This window comes from Cornus florida, unplaced genomic scaffold (genome assembly GCF_030987335.1).
Source record: "Cornus florida cultivar Cherokee Brave unplaced genomic scaffold, ASM3098733v1 CherokeeBrave_3.0.0_Hap2_Chr10, whole genome shotgun sequence".
In the NCBI taxonomy this organism is placed as follows: Eukaryota; Viridiplantae; Streptophyta; class Magnoliopsida; order Cornales; family Cornaceae; genus Cornus; species Cornus florida.
In genome coordinates, this window is record NW_026775580.1 from 27,291,294 (window position 1) to 27,315,327 (window position 24,034).

A 24,034-nucleotide genomic window follows, 5' to 3' on the forward strand; every position below is an offset into this window, starting at 1 on the left:
CCACCAAGGCAGGGAATGATGCCATTTGGGTCATTGTTGATAGATTGACTAAGACGGCTCACTTTTTGCCTATGGCAGTGATAGATGACACAGAGAGGCTTAGTGGACTGTATGTGGGGCAGATTGTTAGGCTTCACGGGGTTCTGGTATCCATTGTTTTGGATAGGATCCCAGGTTCACGTCTCACTTTTGGCAGAGTTTTCAGGAGGCTCTTGACACGGGGCTTCATTTCAGCACAATTTTCCATCCTCAGACTGATGGTCAGTCGGAACGTACCATTCAGATATTGGAGGATATGCTATGGGCTTGCATCTTGGATTTTGGGGGTAGTTAGGAAGACTACTTACCCTTGGTTGAGTTGGCCTACAACAACAGTTACCAGACCAATATTGGCATGGCACCTTTTGAGGCGTTGTATGGCAGACCTTGCAGATCTCCAGTTTGTTGGACTGAGGTAGGTGATACAGTCGCCTTGGGTCCTGATATTGTTCTTGAGACTATAGAGAAGATTAAGTTGATTCTGCAGCGGTTAGCTACAGCTCAGAGCAGGCAGAAGAGTTATGCAGATAAGAGGAGGAGATCATTGTCTTTTGAGGTAGGGGACCACGTCTTTCTCAAGATTTCTCCACAGAAGGGACTTCTGAGATTTCGGCAGACGGGCAAGTTGTCTCCTAGGTTCATTAGACCATTTCAAATTTTAGAGCGCGTCGGTGAAGTTGCTTATCATTTGGCATTGCCGCTAGACCTGGATAGGGTTCAGGATGTCTTTCATATATCTATGTTGAGGAAGTACGAGCCGGACCCATCGCATATTTTATGGTGGACAAATGTTGTTGTTGATGAGGATGTGACCTACGAGGAGGGTCTAGTCCAGATTCTTGATTCACAGGAGCAGGTCTTGCGGACCAAGACCAATCCATTGGTTAAAGTCTTGTAAAGACATCACGGCGTTGAGGAGGCTACCTAGGAGCTCGAACAGGAGGTTCGCTCACGGTATCCCTATTTGTTCCCTCTTTCAGGTACGACTTTATTTCGGGGATGAAATCCTTTTAAGGAGGGTAGGTTGTAATGACCCGGTCTTTTTCCTCATTTTCCAATTTCGGTGATTTTTCTTTTTTCGTCTTTTTCCTGTTCTTCATTTTTCCTTGCGTAACCTCACTTCTAGTGTTCAGATTTGATTCCGGTTTTGCATGCATTCATGATATTTGATTTCTATGGCATTGCTATTTTTACTTTTGTTGAAAAGCATACTAGTTTCTTACTTTATTCATAAAGGGCATGAATGCATACTTTAGTGTAATTATTCATAACTTTTGGGGTTTTAGTGTAATTATGTAAAATAATTATTTTTCATTTTAGGGACCTTTTTGCAATTTAATTTAGACGATATTTTGAAAAAGGACCATTTTGTAATTTTTGGAAAGTGTGGCAAGTGTCACACTCTCATGGAGCCACTTGTTGGCATTTGGGTGAAGAAACTTGGCACCATGACTTCTTGACATTTGGAGGGTGGAGATTCACCTACTTGTTGGCCTTAGATTAATGCACATGTAGCCATTGATTTGTGACAAGTGTAGGCTTAGGATTAAGCCTAGGGTGGAGCATTATATTAGTGACAAGTGTAGGATCAAGATTTAGTCTTGCATTGTGTGTGTGTGTGAGGTAGTGCAAGAGCATATAGTGAGTGGAGGATTTCTAACCCTTCCACTCACCATTTTACACTTTACCTTTTTCATTTCATTGTTTCTCATGAACCCTAGCCAATCCACTATTGGAGGAAAGCTTAGTTCAAAGCTTATCCCTTCAATTTGGCTCACTTTCATTCACCTTAGAGTAAAAACCTTGTGAGAGAAAAGATTCCTCACACTCTCCTCTTCAATAACCCTAAACTTGTTTTCCATTTTGTGCTTGGTAGCTCGGACTATAAAGATTCAATTCTCTATTGAGGTAGGGGTGGTAGTATGTTTATATTTTGAGTGTTTTAAGTCCTTTGGGGTTTAATATATATTGTATACATACTTTTAATATGGTAGTCTTGCATATTGTAGGAAACCCTCACTTGTTGACTTAGGGTTTATTGAATTAAGCATGTATAATTTTTATATACCATGTGTAGAAAGGTTGTATGATTTAGTAGTGTGCTGGGTTCTAGTGTTTTCACATGTGGTAGTAATATAGAACTCTTGTAGAATTATAAATGCCATATGCAATTTCTATTAATTTAAATTGTTATCTTATGGTGGTGATAATTCTATATGCTTGTTGAGGACTTATTGTGGTTATTTTATAAGCTTGTTGCTAAATTGTTGATGATTAGTAGATAAAGTTTATTGTTGAGGCATGACCTAAGTTGATGAGTTAGTGATATTGTTTTAGACATTATATCATGATGAATACTTCTCATTCATTATGCCATTTTAGACTTGGAACCCTAAGACATGGTTTGTGTGGTTTCAAAGTACTTGTGCTTGTAAGGTGGTTGATATGCCTTATTATCAATGTATAAGTTTTAAACTTGATATATTTTGGATTCTCTTGGGACATTGTTAAAATGACATGGCTAAAGTTTGGCTTTAGTGCGGGAGGTATGAGTTCTCCCCAATTGAGATAGTGCGCACTAGGATGGTCTTCCCAGCGGGTTAATGCCTAGAAAAATCATTTTGATCTTGGTTTAGTCCGAGACATTTTGTGCAAGTATTCCACTAATTGCTTTCGCATTAAATTCCAAGTTGACAACCAATTCTTAATTGTAACTTGTAATTTCTGTTATTAGCGAATTGATGTTGTTAAGTACATTGATATTGTTATTGCGTTATGATGGGATTTGCATTAGCTTAAGATGATCCCTTAGAATACCTTGAACATAGACGTTAAGTGGAATGCTCCCTTGTATTCGTCTATATTAATCTTGCAATGCTATTAAAACTTTATGGTATACGCATATGCTTCTTCCTACGAGTAACTTGATTACTCACCCTAGTTGTGTGGCTTATTTTACAGGTAAGGAGACCTTGTGCTTGGATGCTCATCATCCTTAGGGGCTCATGAGTACTTTGAAGCATTTTTGTATATTGACATGCACTTGTTTAGCATGTCTTCCTTTTGGATGTTATATTTTATATACCATGGATGTATGGTTTTTTAGGAGCTAAGATGACTTCTTTGATGTGTAATGTATATGTAAGAATACTTGAAGATTCCTATTTTGTATGTATAAGATGATGCCAAGTGCCATATACATTTGTATCATATGTACGCTAGTTTAATTCCATAGTTTGTTTTAAGAAATTATGATAATTTGAGGTTTGATTGGTTGTATTTTGTATATGGCGTGCTATGTGGCCATGGGCTATTGGAACACCTGTATTTATCCATATTATGTTTGCGTAGATGATCGCTTTCGAGTTTTGAGTCATATTTTGCAAAACGGGCACATTGGAGGGCACTCATTTCCACTTTTTATAAAAATCTGTTATAAGGGCATTTTGGGGATTTCCCTTTGAAAAAGAAAACTTCTTTTGACATTTTCATATGGAAAACATGATTTTATGGGGGGTTTCTTCTTTGTGTTTTTCTAGAAAATGTCATCTTGGCCCCGGAAATTCCATAAAAATTTCATTCTTCTGCAAATTTACTGTTTCTGCGGCATTTATTCAATTCTGGGCGAGTTGAACCGGTTCAGAGGGGCTGATCAGGTTCAAGGTGTCATTTTGGTCTAGCATGGGTGTACTGCCCATGTTGAACTGGTTCAAGGAGGTTGAACCCGTTCAGGTCTTGTAGAACTGTTTTGTAGGTTCAACTTTGGTCTTCCAACTTTGAACTATCATAACTTCTTCATTTTAACTCCGAATTAGTCCGTTCTTGAGTCCAAATAGACCGTGTCAAAGCAAGCTTTCCAATGGGGTAAATTATAGTTTCAGATTCTTCTCCTAGATCAAGATATCCTTGTTTTAGTGAGAGGGCGTCAGTTTTAGTTCGAACCGGGGATAGGGTTCGTTTGGGATTTTCACTTCCTTTGGCCTTGGGACTTCATGTGAAGTTACCAAATGATGTTTTAGGGTAATTTTGATCTTATTTGATTTGTTGTAAGTTAAATTCACTCAATTGAGGGTAAAATGACCATTTTACCCTTGGTTTTTCTCTTATGGGGTTGTTGATACCCTTGGCTCAGTTTTGCTTCCGTTCAGTCTCAAAACTCCTCAGAAGGTCACTCTTGTGTCTTTAGGATGACGTACATCTCTAAAGACCTTGTTTAAGTTCTAGCTTCCGCATTTTAGATCCATTGTCGGGTCATCTTTTGTTCATCACTGACGTACCGGGTTTATAAAACTTGGGCCGTCACAGCTTTGCATATTGATGCCCCTGCACCCTCATTTGTGTTCATACTATTATAATTATACCCAATGCCTATGTTTTCAACATTGGTTACATTCCATACTTATCATATCTAGCATGTTTCACCGTTTGAGTTATCTATTTTCATCTGACAAGCATGTTTCTATCTATTATGCTTTCGATTCTATATTTCAAATATTATTTCCTGTTACTAACTTTATTTGTAAGTCTTTCTTTCTTTTTGCAAACCATGACTCAGTACAAGACCACGGCGAACCGGACATATGACTGACGAGTTCGGTAGCGGGTAGAGGAGCCAGCTCTTGCTCAAGAGGCTGAGCGCTCCTCCTCTTTTGCAACTACCTCTTCATCTTCATCAGCTCAGGAGGCCAAACACATGCCACCTCTTTCTGCTATTCCGGCACCACTACCGGCACAGCCCGGTATGGCCCGTGACTGGGTTGAGACCAGATTTTTTATGCCTTACAGTGGTGCACGAGTTAGTATTTGATGAGACTTTCTTTGCCCGGTTAGCTATGACTAAGTGGGCCTATGATGAGATCTACTGGCGCAACATCTCTCCTATTCTGGCCTCGGTGGCCAATCCAGTTTACCCAAGGCTCGTTTGGTTGTTCTACCAGAACCTTCGGCTGGTTCCAAGTAACCTGGCAGAGTTACAGACCACTATAGATGGCCATCCCATCAGCATTACAGTTGAGACTCTTGCTACAGCCTCTCAGTACCGACACATCTGCCCTCCTGGCTTTGATTATCCAGATCTCCAGAGGCCACCCTATGTAGCCATGACCACAGCTCTTAATGGCCCTACTAGTGCCGGCGAGACATTTTCCATCAGGACCTACTTGCCCGATGACTTATGGTTCTTTGATTTGGTCTTGTACCGAAATGTTTTTATGGCGAGGCACAAGATTCAACGGCGGGCAAACTTTCTAAGAGCCCTCTATGCTTTCTACACAGATCATTGGTTCTCAGTTCCTGCCCTCTATTGGACTGTCATAATGAAGTTCTATGATTCCTTCATCAGCAAGAAAAAGCCCAAGCGGGCTAAATACCTCCCCTTTGCGCACTTGATCACTCAGATCCTCCAGGACCAGCGTTATCCTTTTCACCTAGAGAAGCATCCTGAGACAGGGGCTTGCTACTATGATAAGAAGGACTGGAATAAGAGCTACAATGCTATTATTAGAAGATTAGAGGAGGAGACAGTCCTAGCGGCAAAGGAGGCAGAGGCAGATGTAGTAGCAGCAATAGCACCAGCGGCTGAGGGTGCATTTATGGACATTGACCTAGAGCAGGAGTTTCCAGCAGGGTTACCACATCAGTCTCCCACGGGGGTCACCACTTCATTCGCAGGAGTAAAGTCAGGATGAGCATCAATTTTTCAATCCTACCATTCCTGATGCTCCAGCTCAAACACCCTAGGGGAGCGTATCCAGACATTAGAGGATGCAATCGTCTCCCTCCGAGTAGATGTGACCTCTCTCCACACAGATGTGCTAAATGCACTGCAGGGCATTTCCAAAGATATCCACAGTTCACACCTTGCTAGACCGACTTCTTCTACCTAACATCTGATCTCTCTATTTCTCTCTTTACTATATTTATATATCTATTCTGTGACTGATACTGTGATACTTTTATTATATTTTTTCGGCCAGTCTGTTGGCCCGTACACTGTGATGTATCATATACTATTTTTACTTTACTTTATTTTATGCATGGTATTTTGGATGTCAGATTATATTAATATATCTATTGTTGATTGACTCCACTATCAGGTACATCTTAATGACTTCAGAAAGAGAGTGTAGCCCATACTTTTCAGGACCACCCTTATCTCTCTCTCTCTATTTTCATTTACTATCCCACTTACACTTGCATGTCCACTGTGCACCATTATTATCCCTTTTGTTATCTGATAAGATTTTATCCTAGTGCCATTTTTTCAGGACCATAATTAATCCCAAGTTTTGGGGGGTTGTACCACCCACTTCGGATACTTATGTCCCGGCCATTCTTTGCCATAATTGCTTTGGTATACTCTTTCCATCTTTTCCATTATTCTCATTGCACATTGAGGACACTATGCCATTTAAGTTTGGGGAGGTAATGTGTGTTCTTTGCATTCAATTCAAGATTTTGAGCATGACTTGTGTATTTGAGGGATTTTCTATGATTGGTCCATGACTAGCTATGATTTTGATCTTTTAAGGACTATATTACTTAAAATTTAAAAATTGCTTCACTAGAAAGTCTAATACTCCTTGTATGCCTTGTGGATGCCATTTAGGAGTAAATTTTTCGAAAGATTGATATCTTGCTTGCATTTGTGGTGCACATCATCTTGATTTTGTGATTATTTTAGGATTCACTCTAGGATTCTACACTAGCACAGGCGCACGCACACTACCATTCATTTGTGGGGTATATGCTTTGTTGATTATTGATTTGGTTATATCCCAATTGAGCTAGAAGTGCATTGAAAGCTTTCATTCTTGATAAAGGTGGATAACAAACCCTTTTCATTGAGTGGCCGGGATTCTAGCCTCATCAAGCACTGAACTTCTCGCGCCGAAATGTGGAGGGCCCAAACTCTAGGTTAATAATTGTTTCTACAAAATATATATATATATATATATATATATATATATATATATATATATATATATATATATGTTGGAAAAGCAAATAAAAAAGTGAGGACTTCTCCCAAAAGGTGGGAAGTGGGAAATGATTAGATAGAGGTTGTTTTGATTTAGAGCCTAGTTGATTTGAGCTTGTAAGTCCTTAAGGGTGTTTTAACACCTAATGCCCTAAAGTTGTCCGGTTTGGGAGCCATTGACCTAACGCTCGACCTCATGGATCGCTAGAAAGCTTAATAGTTCAACACATTGCACTATGCTTCCATCTTTGATCCTTAGGGAAAAAAAAAAAAATTCGAGTGAAAAGAATAAGCGCACCTAGATCAATAAAGCTTTAATAAAAGGTCCGCTCTTTGTCTTAATGATCAGTACTAGATTTATGTGCTAGTTTGAGGATAAGGATGTGATCATTTCTTTAGTTGGCTTAGATAGCAACATATTTGATACCGCTTCAGGTTAAAAGGATTCTAGAGTTGTTTTGATTTGTATGATCATTTTTTTTATGTGTGGAGGACCATATTTGTTTGTTTGATGTTGAGATTTTGGGAGATTGCTTGGAAATGGTTGAAAAATTACATACTTGAGGTAGTTTTCTCCCAATGCTTGTTTGGAATATTGGTGCCTCTTTAGTGAGAAAGGGCTTAATGTTTATGGGTATCATTTTTGGAAACCCTCACGAGACTTCACTCGTCCACTAGGGGTAACCTAGGGGTTTAAAAGGCTTGTTACATGCGCTAAATGCAATTGTGTTCCCTACGAAAGTAGCGTTATCCATTTATTGCTTTCTAGTTCATAGTTGTTTAGTTATTCATTTCATTCCTTTACTTTGTAGTTCATTGCTAGGGACTACAATATTTAAGTTTGGGGGTGTGATGAGCACTGAAAAGTGTGCATTTAAACCCCTTAAGCTTAGACGTTCAAGTACCTTATCCTATCTTATTTTCCCGTTTTAGTCTAATTTCATGTTATTTCCCTTTTCAGGCACTTATCCCCAAAATAAGTTAATCCAGCTGAATTAGAGCATAAAAGATGCAATCTCAAGCTCAATGGAAAAAGGAGCAAAGTGGAAGCAAGTTGGTGAAAGGAAGCACTCTTCGATTGATCTAACAAAGCTCTGATCGATCACACAGTGATTATTCCAACAATACCAAGATGGATCAAACATTTTGTCTTTATCCTCAGCAAAATACCTACTTTGATCGATCCAATATTTCTTCGATCGATCGAACATCTTTGATCTTATCCTCACCTACCACTTTTGTCCTCTTCTCAAAAATATCTCAGCTTTGTATTTATTCCAAAAAGGCACTGCCAAGGTTCGATCGATCGAACCAACCTTGAGCTCGATCGAACGGCCTCGAGTTGCATAAAAAATTAATTTCAAGCGAAATTAAATGTGTGCTCATGGTGCAATCATTGGGAGGTCCTAGTACTCGAGGTCTAACCATTGGGTGTGACATTTGAGTACCTATATAAGGATTTTGGGTATTTTGAGTACGAAAGGTTGGTTAGATTAGAGAGACTTGGCTAGAGATTAGAGAGAGAATATGTAATGACCCGGTCATTTTCCTTCCTTTCCTTTTTCTCAGATTTTCACGGATATTTTTTTTCCGTTGATCTTTTCCTTTCTGAGTTTGGTTTCCCGTCACTTAGTGTCATCTTGAGTGCTCGGGGATAGTTTCCAAGACTCTTTTCCTTGGATTGACGACTTCCTTTAAGGACCGAGTCATTTTCACATTTTCACTTTTGTGACACCATGCACCTTTCGTCTTTTTCTCGGTTGTCACTTTGTTGGCATAACCTTACTTTGCATGTTCGGATTTGATTCCGGTTTTGCATGCATCCACGATATTTAAATTCCATGCTACATGTATTTTTACTTTTGTAGAAAAACATGCTAAGTGTTTACTTTTCTTGTAAAGGGTATGGATGCATAACTTTTTTGTAAATATTCTTAACTTGTGGGGTTTTTAGTGTAATTAAATAAAGTAATTATTTTTCATCTTAGGGACCATTTTGCAATTTTATTTAGAAGATATTTTAGAAAAGGACCTTTTTGCAATTTTTGGAAAGTGTGACAAGTGTCACACTCTCATTGGTCCACTTGTTGACATTTGTGTGGGGACACCTTGATGCCTTGGATGATGACACATGAAGGGTGGAGATTCACCCACTTGTTGGCCTAGGATTGGTGCACTTGTTGGCTTGAATGGTTGACAAGTGTAGTGTGACGGCCCAAGTTTTTCAACCCGGTGCGTCAGTAATGAATTGAAAGATGACCCGATAACGGGTCCAAAATGTGGAAGCAAAAGACAAACAACAGTCTCTAGAGATACTACATGACTCTAAGACACCATCATGACCCTCAACGAGGTCACGGAACCCAAAGGAATCAAATGCGGAAGTAACGTTTCAAAAACAAACAAGAATGAACCTAGGGGAAAAATCATCATTTCCAGCTTAAAAGTGGATGACACCGAGCATACCATTGGAAAGACAATGAAAAATCAATGAACTTAGACTCAAAAATCACTTGATTTGGAGTCCGGATGAAGAAGATATGGCTAACGGAAGAAGAAGGGGCAAAACGGTCAAAAAAGGGACAACTAGGAACATCTAACCGGTTTGGAGACCTTCCTAACCAGTTAGGAAGCCAAAAATCTTGACCAAAACACTGCCCATGCACATGTAACTGGTTATGAAGCCCCTTCTAACCGTTTACATGTGAAGGAGGCAGAATAGGCAGCCCAAAAACCTGGCAGCATGGGTTTTTCCGGAAAAAAATGAAAATTTGAGGGCCTAGATGACATTTTCTGGAAAAACCTCAGAGAAGAAACCCCCCTCAAAATCTACTTTTCTACAATTAATTTGAGAAAAATTGAAAAATATGCACTGTGAAATGCCCAAAATGCCCTCCCAAGAAAACTGGTCCAGAGGGTCCAAAAAGTTGCTAAATTTAAAAACTGAGAGCTGAACTTCGGGAATGGTTTCCGATGCCAAGATGATATTTTCTGGAAAAACACGAAGAAGAAACCCCCCCTAAAATCACATTTTCCCAAATGAAATTCCCAAAATACCCTTAGGTCAGAATATGCAACAAAAGTGAAAAATGAGTCTGTAGGAGGCCCATTTCACCAAAGAAGAAGCTTTGCCCAGAAACGACCATGCACGCAAACGTAACTTACTTAGTAAGATGTGCTACAATGGTCCATGACCCAAAAATATGGCCGATACAAAATGTGACCCCCCAACGGCCAAAAAGCCAAAAACAAAGTTTGGAACGAAAACTTGGAATTTAAAATCATGATATGGTTTCAAAATGCCGTTTGGCCCTTGGCCACACTTAATATATGGTGAATGAATGCTAATTGAAGAATCAAAATGGAATTCCCACACCCAATGCAAACATGGTGAATCAAAAACTCAATGTTTTTCAATACTTTCATAATATTCCATGAAGTCAAAAATTACATAGGATACAAATTACATGTCATTGGCCTTCGGCCTCATCTCATATATGTCAAATACATCGTAAAGAGTGTACTCAGGTACACATTACATATAAGGAATCAAATGTACACATGTTGACATATAAGACTACAATTGGCATTCCAAGCCAACCTTCACAAAAATGGAAGTCTCCAAGTCCACAAACCATCCAAGCATAATGAAGACCTAAACTTTGATTCTTGTACCTGAAATATGCCCCAGTATTGTAGGGGTGAGTAACATAAAGCTACTCATAGGAAATGAGCATGCATCGACCTACGTTTTACAAGTTTGCATGATTTAATTATTGTGGTTCATTCCACCTAAGGTCTATGTCAAAGGTGAGACTCAAGGAGCATCCTAGCTACCTAAGATCATTTCTAGCATTAATCACCTCATTCATGCAAGTTTAGTAACATAAGGTCATGCTTACACAAAGCAACAACATAGGAGCATGCTTACACAAAGCAACAATATAGAGATTCTCAAGGTAATCAACTTGAAGTCTAAAATGCAACATCAGCTAAATATAACAATTTAGCATAATTAGAATATCTAATACCACATCTCAAGACATAGATTCTCTAGGTTATCAGCAAGAAATCTAAAAGTGTGAAATCAACTAAATATAGCAATTTAGTATGGATGTACTTAACAACATCAAAATCGCCAATAGCCAAAACCACAAGTCAACAAGATAAACATGATTGTCAACTTGGAATTGAATGCGAAAACAACTAGTGGAAGACTTGGACATCAAAGCTCGGATTTCCACCGAGACAAGGCAAATTTGGAGCTACTAACCCCGAGGCAGCCTACCCAACGCGCAAACTGTATAGGGCTAATTTGGAGCTACTAACCCCCAGGTAGCCTACCCAACGCGCGAACTTTTGACTTAGAGGACTCTTGTCCCCGTACTAGAGCCAAACCCTAGCCATCACCACTTAACAATGTCCCAAGCAACTCCAAAATAATCCAAATAAGTTTATAACTTATACACATTATTACTACATAGTAACAAGTTAGCAATATAACTCTCAATTGTGCATAATAAGCATTTTATATCCATAATGCTATGAAATCACAAGCCAACAATATATTCACATTAGAAACATACTCACATGAATATAAATTTAATAACAATGCTCTTCAATGCATATAACACAATCAAGTTAATACATCACAAGTCTAAATCCATGATCTTAAAATAGAAGCAACTTCCAAAACATGATTAAATCAATGCATAAACAAGATAAAATTTAATTACATCAAAATAATTAAACTCTCTAGATTTCAAATCATTTCCAATTCGCCCCAATTTAATATATGCTAATAGATATATCATGGTCATTACATATATTCACACAAAAGCTTAATTAGGCCCATGAAACCACAAAATTGGATTTTAATTAATTCTCTTAATTTTCAAACTCAACCAAATGCTCTCAAATTAAAGTATGTTAACAAACATGCCAAAACTTAATTTAGAAGCATAATACAACTCAATTTCATGCAAGGTACGGCCATGAACTTTAATCTTTCACAAAAGATAAATAATAATTAAAAAGAGCAATTCTTATTTAATTAATCCAAATTTAATATATGTTAACCAACATATTAAAACAAGATTTTCTACCATGCCACAATTCAAGACAAAGTTATATATCATCATGAATTTTAAATCTTATACAAAGAATTAAAAATTACTAACTTTCTAGATTTGTCACAAGGCACATATATAAGTTGTATAATCATGCTAAACACTCAATACAACACACACAAAAGCCTACAATATTCCCTACCTCCATTTGAGATGAAATCTCAAATCCGCACCAAAATAAATCGGCTCCAAATCTGACGAAACTCCTAGGTTTTGTCGGGGACAACACCACGAACATGAATCCCAAGGAAGCCCCATCAAAAACACAACTTGACTCCAAACCCAAACTCAAGAAATGGCCAAAACGAGATTCCAATCGGTTGGAATCGAAGGCCTCGCCGAGGGGAACAACAAACATAAAGGCATCACCACTTTTTTATGAAGGGAGGAAGCTCAAAAGAAGAGAGAGAAGATGGCAGCCATGGCTGCCTCTACATCCGGCCAAGAGAGAGGATAGAGAGAGCAAAAATTTGATTTTTCTTTCTAAGGCCCCCTATTTATAGAAAAACTCAAAAAGTGCCTCGATCGGGCCCCGCCGGGTCCGGAAAAGTGAAATCCGAGCAGACGCGCTCAAATGGCAAAACTCTATGAACGAAAAAGATTCCAAATGACAAAATATGAACAATGGAAGAAACAGCGTTGAAAACTGAGTCCCAAACAAAGAGTTATGCCCAAAACAAGTTTAGCAGAAATTGAAGCCAGAAACCCTGAAACTGGAAAACATCGTCCAGGAGGAAATTCTAAGAGTCCACGACTCGACGAAATGTGAAAATGAATCCCATAAGAGGATCCAGGCTCAAAACAAGGCATTGAGCAATAACTTTCATTAATTGCACAATAGCCCCTATAAAAAGTGAAAACTGCGAAACTATCCCAGAATGAAAATATCTTCCAAAAGATATTTTCTTAGATACCCCTAAAATAAAATATCTTCAAAAGATATTTACGAAAAGCACCCCAAGAAAAGAAAAGGATTCCCAAGAACTTTGCATCCATGCCCCTATGGACACCAGGAGCAACCAGAATACTTTCATGCAAAAGTAAAGATACGTATTTCATGGAAACCACTCAAGACGAAGATACGTTAAGTCAAAACCAACTCCAAACACAAGAAGTGTGGTTACGCAAACAAAGTGACAACGGGGAAAAGACGAAATAGGGAAAAAGACGAAATAGCGCATAGTGTTAAAAAACGAAAAATGTGGAAACGACTCGGTCCTCAAAGGAAGTTGTCAATCCACAGAAAAGAGTCTCAGAAATCACTCTAGAGCACTCGAGACGACACTAAGCGACGTGAAACTAAACTCAGAAAGGAAAAGATCCACGGAAAAAATTTATCTGAAAATCCGGGTCATTACAACCTTCCCACCTTAAAGGGATTTCGTCCCTGAAATCCAGCCCAACAAAACAGAAAGCAAAACCAGGATAACTACAGAGTACATCTCCAAGTATCCCTCACAACACGCCACACCAGAGACCTCAAAGCAGAAAGGAAACCCCTAAACCAATGTCATTTGCACCCACGTGCTCACGACAAGACAACCTTTCAAAGGAAAAGTGACCACATGGCCATACGACAAGTCTGAACTCACATAGAGAACCTAAGGTCGGACAAAAGAACGGAAAACAACAACCGTAAGCGTCCCTCCTAACAAACCATCATAAGGAACCAAAAACAACCACCAAAAGAACTCCAAGATAACCACATATCAAATCAGGGTACAAAACAAACACAACGTGGCAGTACGAATAGTGACCAAAACCCGCCCACGACGTACTCAAATGTGTGGTAGCAACGACGGTACCTAGTGCCCACCCACACTTACTGGTCAGTAAGGTAGCATCGACGGCAACTAGTACTCGCCCATAACACACAACTTGTACGGTAGCATGACAGTATAAGACACTAGTTCATAACCTGCCCCCCACTAAGTCTACCCATGAAACATCTCGATACCAATGACATCAATGTCAAAATGATCATTACCAAAAGAACTACGAAGACCAACATTTTGTGAGAGTTGAGATATGGTCCAAAGATGTCCGGCCAGACCATCCTGGCCAATCCTAAAACTCCGACAACAATGCTATAGGTACCGCTATGCTTAAGGCCCCAAATCCTCAATACAGCAAAACCAACATCTCCAATGTCTAAAAATACCCCTATTAACAACATTAATCAGGAATCTAAAACCTGACAAGCAAATCAACGCTTACCGAAATCAAAACGAACCTCACAATAAGATATTTCATCGAAAGTCCTTCACATTACTCCCTGAAACAGATCAACTACAAGACCAATCACCATAATCAAACATCAGATCCACATCCCTATCACGGATAACTAAATCCTCAAAATACAAATCCACCAAGTGGCACACACATCAAAATGCCAACAACCAAGGTCACAAAATGAATCTCTCAAAACCGTACTTGGAAACACCAAGTTAAATCAAAATTCCTCAATTTTTGATCCATAACCAATCATCAGAACTACGATTCCTCAAAACTATGCCTAGTCATAACTAGGACGAGAAACTCCACAACAAGCCATATCCAACAGCAATCCTCCAAAACTTTTCCTAAAAGTTAACCACATCCAGGTCTCCAAAACGGAAACAAGTCTCCAAAATACATTCTCAAAAGAGCATCGAGCTCACCTCACGAATCAAACAAATCCTCAATGATATGGATATGTGTCCCTACAAAATGATCTCACACCAATCAACTCACTCTGAGCACTACAGCCGTCAACAACCACGGTAGAAACTCCCCAAGGCAAAACCAACGCAAAACCCTTGTGGAAACCCGTATACATACTACGTGCGACCGAGGGAAATAAATAAGAAAACCAAACCAAGAAGTCATGCATATGACAAGAAAATGCAACTACCAAGAGGTAAATCTACTCACATAGATAAAAATCAAAGGTACATGCAACACGTCTCCACGTAAGCACAAAAGCATCTCACAAAAGTACAGTAACAACATGGCATCTCTAAGCATATAAAGAAGGCATGCAAATGCCACACAACAAGAAGGCAAATGTGGATAGACCTCCACCTACTCATTCATCACAATTTCATAAATCATACTACTACCATGGTAGTAAACGAAACTGCATAAGACAACATGATGCAACAATAAACCTTATGGACGTCGTGTCCTAAAGTGTGGCCAAATGAGATTTTCATTATCCCTGTCCTACAATTGATGTTGGCATTTGCAGTTCCCAAGAAAGGATGGCTAAGGATAACAGGAATTTGGCTCTTAGGATTTGGGATCGGTTCCGTGTCAATGACAATGAAATTGATGGGAAAGAAGAATTTATCAATTTTAATCAAGACATCCTCAATGATACCCCTAGGCTTTTTTATTGATCAGTCGGCAAGTTGTAAAACTACCGACGTTGGTTTTAAGTCTCCTAAGCCTAATTTGACATATACCGAGTATGGAAGAAGATTAACACTAGCTCCTAGGTTAAGAAGAGCCCGATTAATGATATGATCACCAATAATGCATGAAGTGGTAGGTGAACCGGGGTATTTAAACTTGGGGAGAGTGTTATGCTGCAAAATTGAGCGTATTTGCTTGGTTAAGACCACTTTTCTATGTGCTTGGCTTTTGTTCTTCCGCTTTTGGGTGCACAAGTCTTTCAAGAATTTAGCATAAGCCGGAATTGGCTTGATTGCATCCAAAAGTGGAAGATTGACTTTCACTTGCCTAAACACGTCCGTGATTTCATTGACTTTGGCCTTTTGCTTGTCATTTGAAATGGATTCTTTTAAGGCATCTGGAAATGGAGCTTTTGGTTCAAAAACCTTCTCAGAATTTTTCTTTGAAATTTCTTCAACACAAGAAGTTTCCAAATCATTTTGCACATCTTTCTTTTCAAAATCACTTGTCAAATCACTTTTCATAACTTTCTCATTTATATGGTCATGTACATGCAATGAAAGAGGAATATGATATGAAACAGGACGGGTGTCAACTTGTGGTTACACCGGTTCACTCTCTTCATTGGACACACCCACTTAGTTGTCCACAATCTTTCCACTTCTCAAGGTAGTCACCGCATTGACATGCTCTATTGTGTGACCTTCCGATGAGGAATGAGTCTCCACAACACATTGATTCTTTTGTGGGGCATTCAAAGGCATTTTTCCCTTCTCTCTAGCATTTAAAGTGCTAGCTATTTGTCCTACTTGGGTTTCTAGCTTTGGAATGGATTGAGAGTGAGAATGAAGCAATTGTGTGTTCGCCTCTAAAGTGCCCAAAGCGGGCAAAACTTTCTCTTCAAAAGCAGGACTTCTAACATTTCCTTGGGAATATGATGGTTGATTGGGAAAATAAGAATTTGAAAATTGGTTTCCTTGTGATTGATATGATGATCTAAAACCTTGGGAACCTTAGCCTTGTAGTGGAGGTGGAATGTACTTTCCTTTAAAACTGCCTTGGGAAGGGTTTGAGCCTTCCCCTTGGTTTTTCCAAGAGAAATTTGGGTGATTCCTCCAACTAGGATTATAATGATTTCCATAAGGATTGTTCCCTTGATTAGCAAAAATAGCATTTGCTTGTTCATGATGCTCACTTTGCACATGTCCATGGGGACAATTGGAAGTAGAATGTAAAACACTTGAACAAGTCATATATGTTTCATTAGATGCATGATGATAATGGTCATCAATTGGAAGTAGAATGGAAAACACTTAATTCACCGAGTTTTGGTTGATCAAAAATTGATCAAACCTTTGAGATAATGATTTCATTTCGGCGGCAATTTCATTGGAGTGGTCGACTTGAGGTAAGCCAACACTCTTCCTACCACTAGAATTTCTTCCATTCTTTAAAGATAAAGTACGATGCAAAGAATTTTCACTCATGCTCTCATAAAGATGCCACACATCATCCTCATGCCTATTAATGTAAGAGCCACCCATGGAAGCTTCAACCATGCCTTTGTAATTGTCCGATAAGCTCTCAAAAAAATATTTAACTAATTGCCATTTGGGCATGTCATGATGTGGACACTTCTTAAACAATTCATTAAAGTGTTCCTATGCCTCATGAAATGGTTCTCCATCCCCATGTGAAAATTCTCTAATTGAGGTTCTCATGGCATTGGTCTTAGAAACCGGATAGTACTTCTTCAAGAACTCTTGTTGCATTTCTGCCCAATAAGTTATTAAAAAGGCCTAAGATTGTTAAACTAATATTTTGCCTTGTCTTTAAGGGTGAATGGAAAAAGTTTAAGCCTTAAGGCCTCTTCCGGCATGTCCGTATATTTTACGGTGGAACAAACTTCAAGAAACTCATCCAAATGCTTGAAAGGTTCTTCACTTGGAAGTCCATGATAATTAGGAAGCATTTGAATGGTTTGTGGCTTGATTTCATAGTGATGTGCTCTAAATGGTGGCAATTGAATGCATGTGGGTGTATTATATTCATTAGGCACATAGTGATCTCGTAAAGCAAGGGGAGGATTAGCAATTGGAGGTGCAACATGGGCACCTTGGTTGCCTTAAATGATGGGAGGTGGTGGAGCATAGATTGGCCTTGGCATTCCCAATGGAACTTGGCCTTGTTGTTGCGGTGGATAAACATATGGCCTTGGCATGCCTAATGGAACTTGCATATTATCATGATGCACATTGGGGTGGAGGATACCTTGTTAGTCTATGTAACCAAGGTCTTCCACATAGTCCTCATTATGTCATTCCATTGATGAAATGGATTGACTAGAGCTACCTCTTCCCCTAAGATTTCGAACAATGGATTCAAGATGAAAATTCAAAGGGACAAAAGTGGATCTCAATGATCTATGACCATACATGCACAATGCAACACAACAAGCAATAACAACAAACACTTCACCTTCACAACAAATCAATAATCAACAAACTTCCTCCACATTCAATGTTCTCATACTCCCATGCTTTAACAAAAATGCAAGAAAAGTAAATTGCCTCCATGCGGGCTCACGATTTATCTAAGAATTGAATTACAAGCCTCCACGCGGGCCAACGATTTAACTAAGGGATGAGTAAAGAAAAGTTCACAAAGGTCCTTTAGCACTTCAACTCCAAATTTATAGCTTAGCTTAGTAATTTTTAAATTTTTAGCATTTTTCCTTGCTTGCTTAGCTCCTTTGCTTGAATGCTCCTTATTAATCAAGAACAAACACAATAAGTAACAAAAATTGAAAACAAAGTAAAGACACGATCAAAAGAGTACTAATTCCTAATTGATTCCACAAATACGACGTTGCCAATCAATCAATCCCCGGCAACGGCGCCAAAAACTATGGTGTCTTCTCGGAGGTCGCACAAAATAATGCATAAAACTTTGAGTTTGAAAATTAGTGTCAAGTGGCACCATAATTTAAATTTATAAACCGCTTAACACCTATACTATGTAGTATGAGTGAGAAGGGATCGTCCCAAGGGATTGAGTTGTTGTACTAGCTTGAGGAATCAAAATTAGGGTTAGTAGGTCCAGTGATCTAAATAGTGGTTGGTTGGTTGAACCAAACTAGATGCAAATTAAACTAAAGTAAGCAATAATGCAATAGAGAGAATAAAAGATAGAGAGAGATCTTGGAGTTTAGAGATCACCACTAAGCATAGCTTTTCTACACCTTTAATGAATGATTAATGAGGGGAAGAACACGTATTGCAATATAGTGTGTGTGTGGTTGTTCCAACAAGCATGGATGACAAATTAAGCATATATTGTCTAAACAACATGGTAGATAGCACAACACTACAATAGTTCTGGCCTTTACCAGTGCTCAAAAGCGCTAGTAAAAGTCTTAAAAAGCGCTGGTAATTCAACTACCAGCGCTTTTGAAAAAGCGCTGGTAAATCCATTGTCGGTAAGCCTTTACCAGCGCTTTTCCAGAAGCGCTGGTAAAGTCCTTTTACCAGTGCTTTTCCAGAAAGCGCTGGCATAAAGTATTTACCAGCGCTTTCTGGAAAAACGCTGGTAAAAGGACTTTACCAGCGCTTTCTACAGAAGCGCTGGTAGAGTGTATTTACCAGTGCTTTTTGCTAAAGCGCTGGTACAGGGTAATTTTAATTTTTTTTTCCTCCCTCCCTATGCCAGCGCTTCTTAAAAGAGCGCTGGTAAAGGGGTTTTTTTTTTATTTTATATATATATATATATATATATTAATAGTTTTTGGAAAATAATTTATATATATATATTTTTTATAGTTTTTGGGAAAAAATATCAATACAACTATTGCAACTACCAACTACTAAATGTCATCCAATATAACACAAGTTAATATAAAAATACCATCCAAATTGTTTTTACATAATACAACTACAAAGTTAACCATGCCAATATGAAAATTACCATCGAAATTGGCTACTAATACAACCACAAGTTAAGCTGATAAATGTCAACCAAAAAGCGAAAATGTATACTAATACAACCACAAGTTAACCTGCCAATATACCATCCAAATTATCTAAATAAAGCTACTAAATGTCAGACAAAAGAATTAAGAATTTTTGACAAATGTAGTACAAGTTTTTCAAAAAGAACCCATCCAAGGCGAAGGAAATTCAGAAATCACAGCCACGACCCCATCTTCAACTTCAACCAGTCTTCTTGCCCATTTGATTTGAATTACCCTACATTTTTTATAAATTTATTATGCACACATTATAATAAATGAAAATTTAACATATATATAAGAGAAATTAAAAGTTCATAACCTTAACTGAATTGGCATCATGACTAGAAAATGAATTTGGGGATACTCTAGGAGGAGCATTTAAAGAATTAGAACCCTTCAAGATAAGAAAACAAAATACATGAAATCTTGGCATAAGTAAACATATATTTAGTAAAGAGTAAAACTAATAATAAATATACCTGTCCACTACAATTTTGTTGTTGCATCTGCATTAGCATAGCCAACTGTTGTTGTAAATTTTCCAACTTGTTATTATAGTTGGCTCGTAAATTTTCTAACTTGTTGTCATACTCGGCTTGCGTTTTTTAAATGCTCTCCTGCAACTCTATGCATGCAGCACGTGCCTCCTCATCAGATTTTTTCGCATTATTAATCAGTTCAGCTTTACTAGGAGAGGGCCCCCAAACATCGCTTGGTGTAGGCCCGAAGCCAAGCATCCGCACACGACCAGTTCTCTCTTCTCCCCTCACAATGGAGAACAAATCATTGGAACTGCCAATAGGCGAGTCAGAGTAACTTTTTTGAAGTTCTTTTATGTTTTCCTGCCAAAAAAAAAAAGTTTGAACTACCATAACATACTGCTACGAAACATCCAGACAAATCTAATGAAATGAATGATAGAACAGGAATCCATAAACAGTTGAATAGAAAAGTAATTAGATAACAAATTGGTAATGATGAAAGCCAGAGTGTTCTGAAACAGCAGTGCATCACACAATGTGAAAATATAGTTGTACATACCTTTGAACTTTCATACAATCTAAAGCTTCAAAATATTCACACCCACTTCATTTACAGACAAAATGCTAGAAATTAAAGGAATGCTAAAAATTGTGCGGAATATACTGGCATTTCAGAACCTAAATAATAGTACTTAGCTTTAACCTGAAGTCTGAGGCCAATTTATTTATTTGTGTGTGTGTGTGTGTCTGAGGACCATTTTACTTACAAATTCGGGATACTTGCTAATTGGTAATACGAGTACTTGGCAAAGATGATGCACAGGAAGTGATTTCAAAAGCTCCATTCACTACAAACCTACTACTACATTCATGTAACTTGCTTTTCTAACAATTCTTAAAAATAAAAAAATCAGTTCCAAACAAGTTAAAAATAAGTTTTATATATGATTATTTTTGAGTGGCAAACCAAGTAAGACTGTATTAGTTAATGACAGATTAGTTTGCTGTCATTTAATTAAGGCAATAATTTAACTTTTTATTGAAACACAGACAAGACACAAGACAACTATTGTAAAACCACCAAAAAGAAAATATTATGACATGAAAGGTGAAGAATCAGGCATGAATATTAATGTAACTTCTAAATTGAAAAACTTTTAAGTTAAGAAATTACACTACTTAAATCTAACTATGTTAGTTGTAGATTTACCGTAGCAATGGTCAGAAGCCAATTTTATAGGCGGAACTTAAGGATTGCAACTTAACATAACAAACAAGAGCAGGGTATAGCAGCAAAAGTATCTTAATTAGAAATAAGAAACAAGTTCAGATCATGATAGCAAGCAATGTAAGTGATAGCAACGTAAGAGATAGACAGGATTAACAAGCTTGATTTCCTCTCCAGTTTCTGGTTAGAGCACGTCTTGATTCATTTCTGGTATGACTTTGGGGGAAACTAGTGATCAAAAATGAAAATCATGGGATATACCTTCTGTGGAGGTCCCAATGAAATCCAAAGACTCGTATAAAAAACACTTTATTGATTCATAGTTGCAGTTTTCTGTAAATTAAAAATTCAGTTATTTTCTCAATCCAATATTTGATAAAAAGGCACTCCTTACCAAATAAACTTTAGGGATAGTTTCGTCATTGGGCTTAAGACAACAAATATAGTGCAATTGTCAATAGTAGAGTGTGAATATCATCTCTATTTTTTACAAACCATTTAAAGAATTGGGTCGGGGTTAAAACTTTAATGCTTTATTATCTGATCAGTACTTCAAGGAAAAAAAAGGGGGATTCATTCACTAAACAGAATTTTGTCGCCTGGTTGTTTGCTAAATGCTCGTGACAAAATGTTCTACACTATAAAAATATGTTTGTTGCTAGAAGTCTAGTAAAAAAATGTGATAAATACTTTTACATTCCAATGACCTAAAAATTGTTTGTTTCATAAGTTAGGCCTCTTAACTGTCTTTGTTACTCCCCCTTGTGTATATTCATCACTAGAGTTTTTCTATTTTGATTTTTTCTTTTTCTCTCTTTTGCATGCATCTCTCTAAAGTTCTGCTTTTCTTTTTCTTTTTAAATTGCATTTTCTTAACCCATATATATCTGTGCAAGTACATGGTATAAGTATCTAAAAATTACAATCATGCATAAATATGGATAAATATGGACATGTAAGGTGCCTATCACATTTTCATTTATTATTAAATCTATGATTCCATTAATCTAGTTTGTGAGACCACATGGATGTCATTACAAAGGACGATCACATTTAACTCATCATTACACACTTAAATTGACCTAGCACACCAAAACTCGTTGTTAGATGACTACTTAATGTCTTTTAGGCCTTATTACGAATTTTCGCATAAAAAGTCTTATTTACCCAATGGCATCTTCATCCACATCATTCATACGAACATTCCCCTAGGATGTTGTAGAAAAAATTAGGGCATGACAATATAAGAAACTAAAAAGACATAAAAATAAAATTAAAGGGTCAAACTTAAGTTTAATGGGCTTGTTGATCTTCTTGAACAAGATTTGAATTTGCAAAACAAAGAAGACAACTACTATACCCATGCATAATATGTGTTACGAATTATCATAATCCCTCCATTCTCTAGTTTGTGTCCATATTTTCTTAAATTAACACTGTATTTTTTTTTTTTTTTTTTTTTGAGTTAGCGGAGGACTAGTTTTGGAACTTTTTATCCATCTATATCATATAATAATTCTATATGAGTTCCTTTTTAACTTATCATCTGTTCAATTTGGATTAGTTCATTAAATAGATGTTCCATTGAAAAAGTAGTGCAAAGAACCTTCATGAGCTACATACATACAAAATGTTTATTTCTGTTCTTCTGAACTTCACTTACATTGTTTTGGATCTTATGTTTTGTTCTTGACTTAATTTTTGGCTTTTACAAATTTCCCCAGTTTCGCTGTAGTCCTGCCTAACTGACGCTATCTAGAGCAGAGTTGCCAACCTAGCAAGTCATACAGTAGTAACTAGTGTTAGCTACTTTATTTAGTTGATTTGAATGATTTATCATTTCAAAATTGATATTAAGAATCAAAATCATATTAACCATTGTCCAAAATTATGTTAGTCCAAAATTATGTTTCTCACAGAATTTTACTCTTTGCTATATTCCGGTTGAATTTTTGGCATTTATGGGGCAGATGTTATTGGCTACTTCTAGTAGTCATATACAACAAGTGAGATTGGTGATGATGGATCTTAAAAACTTCATGGTGCATGTTTTATTTTAACTTTATATGTGTATATCATACTTTTACCATGATTCAAAAGACCACTGCACTGGTATGAGTAAGAAATTAACACAAACAACAAACAACAAACAACAAATAGCAAATACTTTTCCTCCACAACACAAATCAATCAACAAGAAGCCTCCACATACAATGATCCCATATTCCCATGTTTTTCAACAAATACAAGAAAGTAAATTGCCTCCACACGAGCCGAGGATAAACAATGAAATTAAAATGCCTCCACACGGGCCTATGATTTAAAAATTGGTCACTTCAAGACATATGACCCCCTAATACACCGCAAAGAGTTTAAAAATTGGTCACTTCAAGGCACGTGACCCCCTTTTTGCAAAATGGAAGCATGAAAACTTACAATCATCTCCGAAGCAGCAGCATCAGTAGCTTTGCCATCCTTATTTATATGTGTGCGAATGAATAAATCTGCACGAGAAAGCTGAATGCCTTCGTCTTCCTCAATCTATAAAAGAAACATAGACATTGTGATATATATTATTATTTACCACTAACATTTATAATCATTCAACGACATAAGAACTGAAATAATTTATATTACTAAAACTTCAACTAACCTCGGCAGAAACACGTGTAAAGCTTTTTGTCCCTATAGTATGCATCATTGTCTGCTTCCCACGATGTTCTTTGTTTTTTTTACTGACCTCCTATAAAAAGTGAGAAAAAGTAAACATTC

General features: G+C 37.5%; 1 protein-coding gene and 1 pseudogene across 5 annotated transcripts; one reads left to right on the forward strand and one right to left on the reverse strand.

Moving 5' to 3' along the window:
* Nucleotides 1-17,160: 17,160 nt before the first annotated feature.
* On the forward strand, nucleotides 17,161-17,259 carry LOC132280588 (small nucleolar RNA R71; annotated as a pseudogene).
* Nucleotides 17,260-19,334: 2,075 nt separating this feature from the next.
* LOC132279502 (uncharacterized) lies at nucleotides 19,335-24,011 on the reverse strand. Of its 5 annotated transcripts, none has more exons than XR_009471334.1 (5): nucleotides 23,916-24,011; nucleotides 23,699-23,803; nucleotides 20,032-20,394; nucleotides 19,878-19,946; nucleotides 19,335-19,787 (listed from the first exon to the last, which is right to left on the reverse strand). XR_009471334.1 is itself a non-coding variant. In XM_059781488.1 (3 exons), the coding sequence occupies exons 1-3, from the start codon at nucleotides 23,961-23,963 to the stop codon at nucleotides 20,158-20,160; spliced, it is 390 nt and encodes a 129-aa protein (XP_059637471.1). In that variant the 5' UTR covers nucleotides 23,964-24,008; the 3' UTR covers nucleotides 19,955-20,157. The 5 variants fall into 5 exon arrangements, 1 of the variants encoding a protein (XP_059637471.1); XR_009471333.1 differs by having other exon boundaries at nucleotides 19,872-19,946; XR_009471332.1 differs by lacking the exon at nucleotides 19,878-19,946 and having other exon boundaries at nucleotides 23,916-24,008.
* Nucleotides 24,012-24,034: the final 23 nt, after the last annotated feature.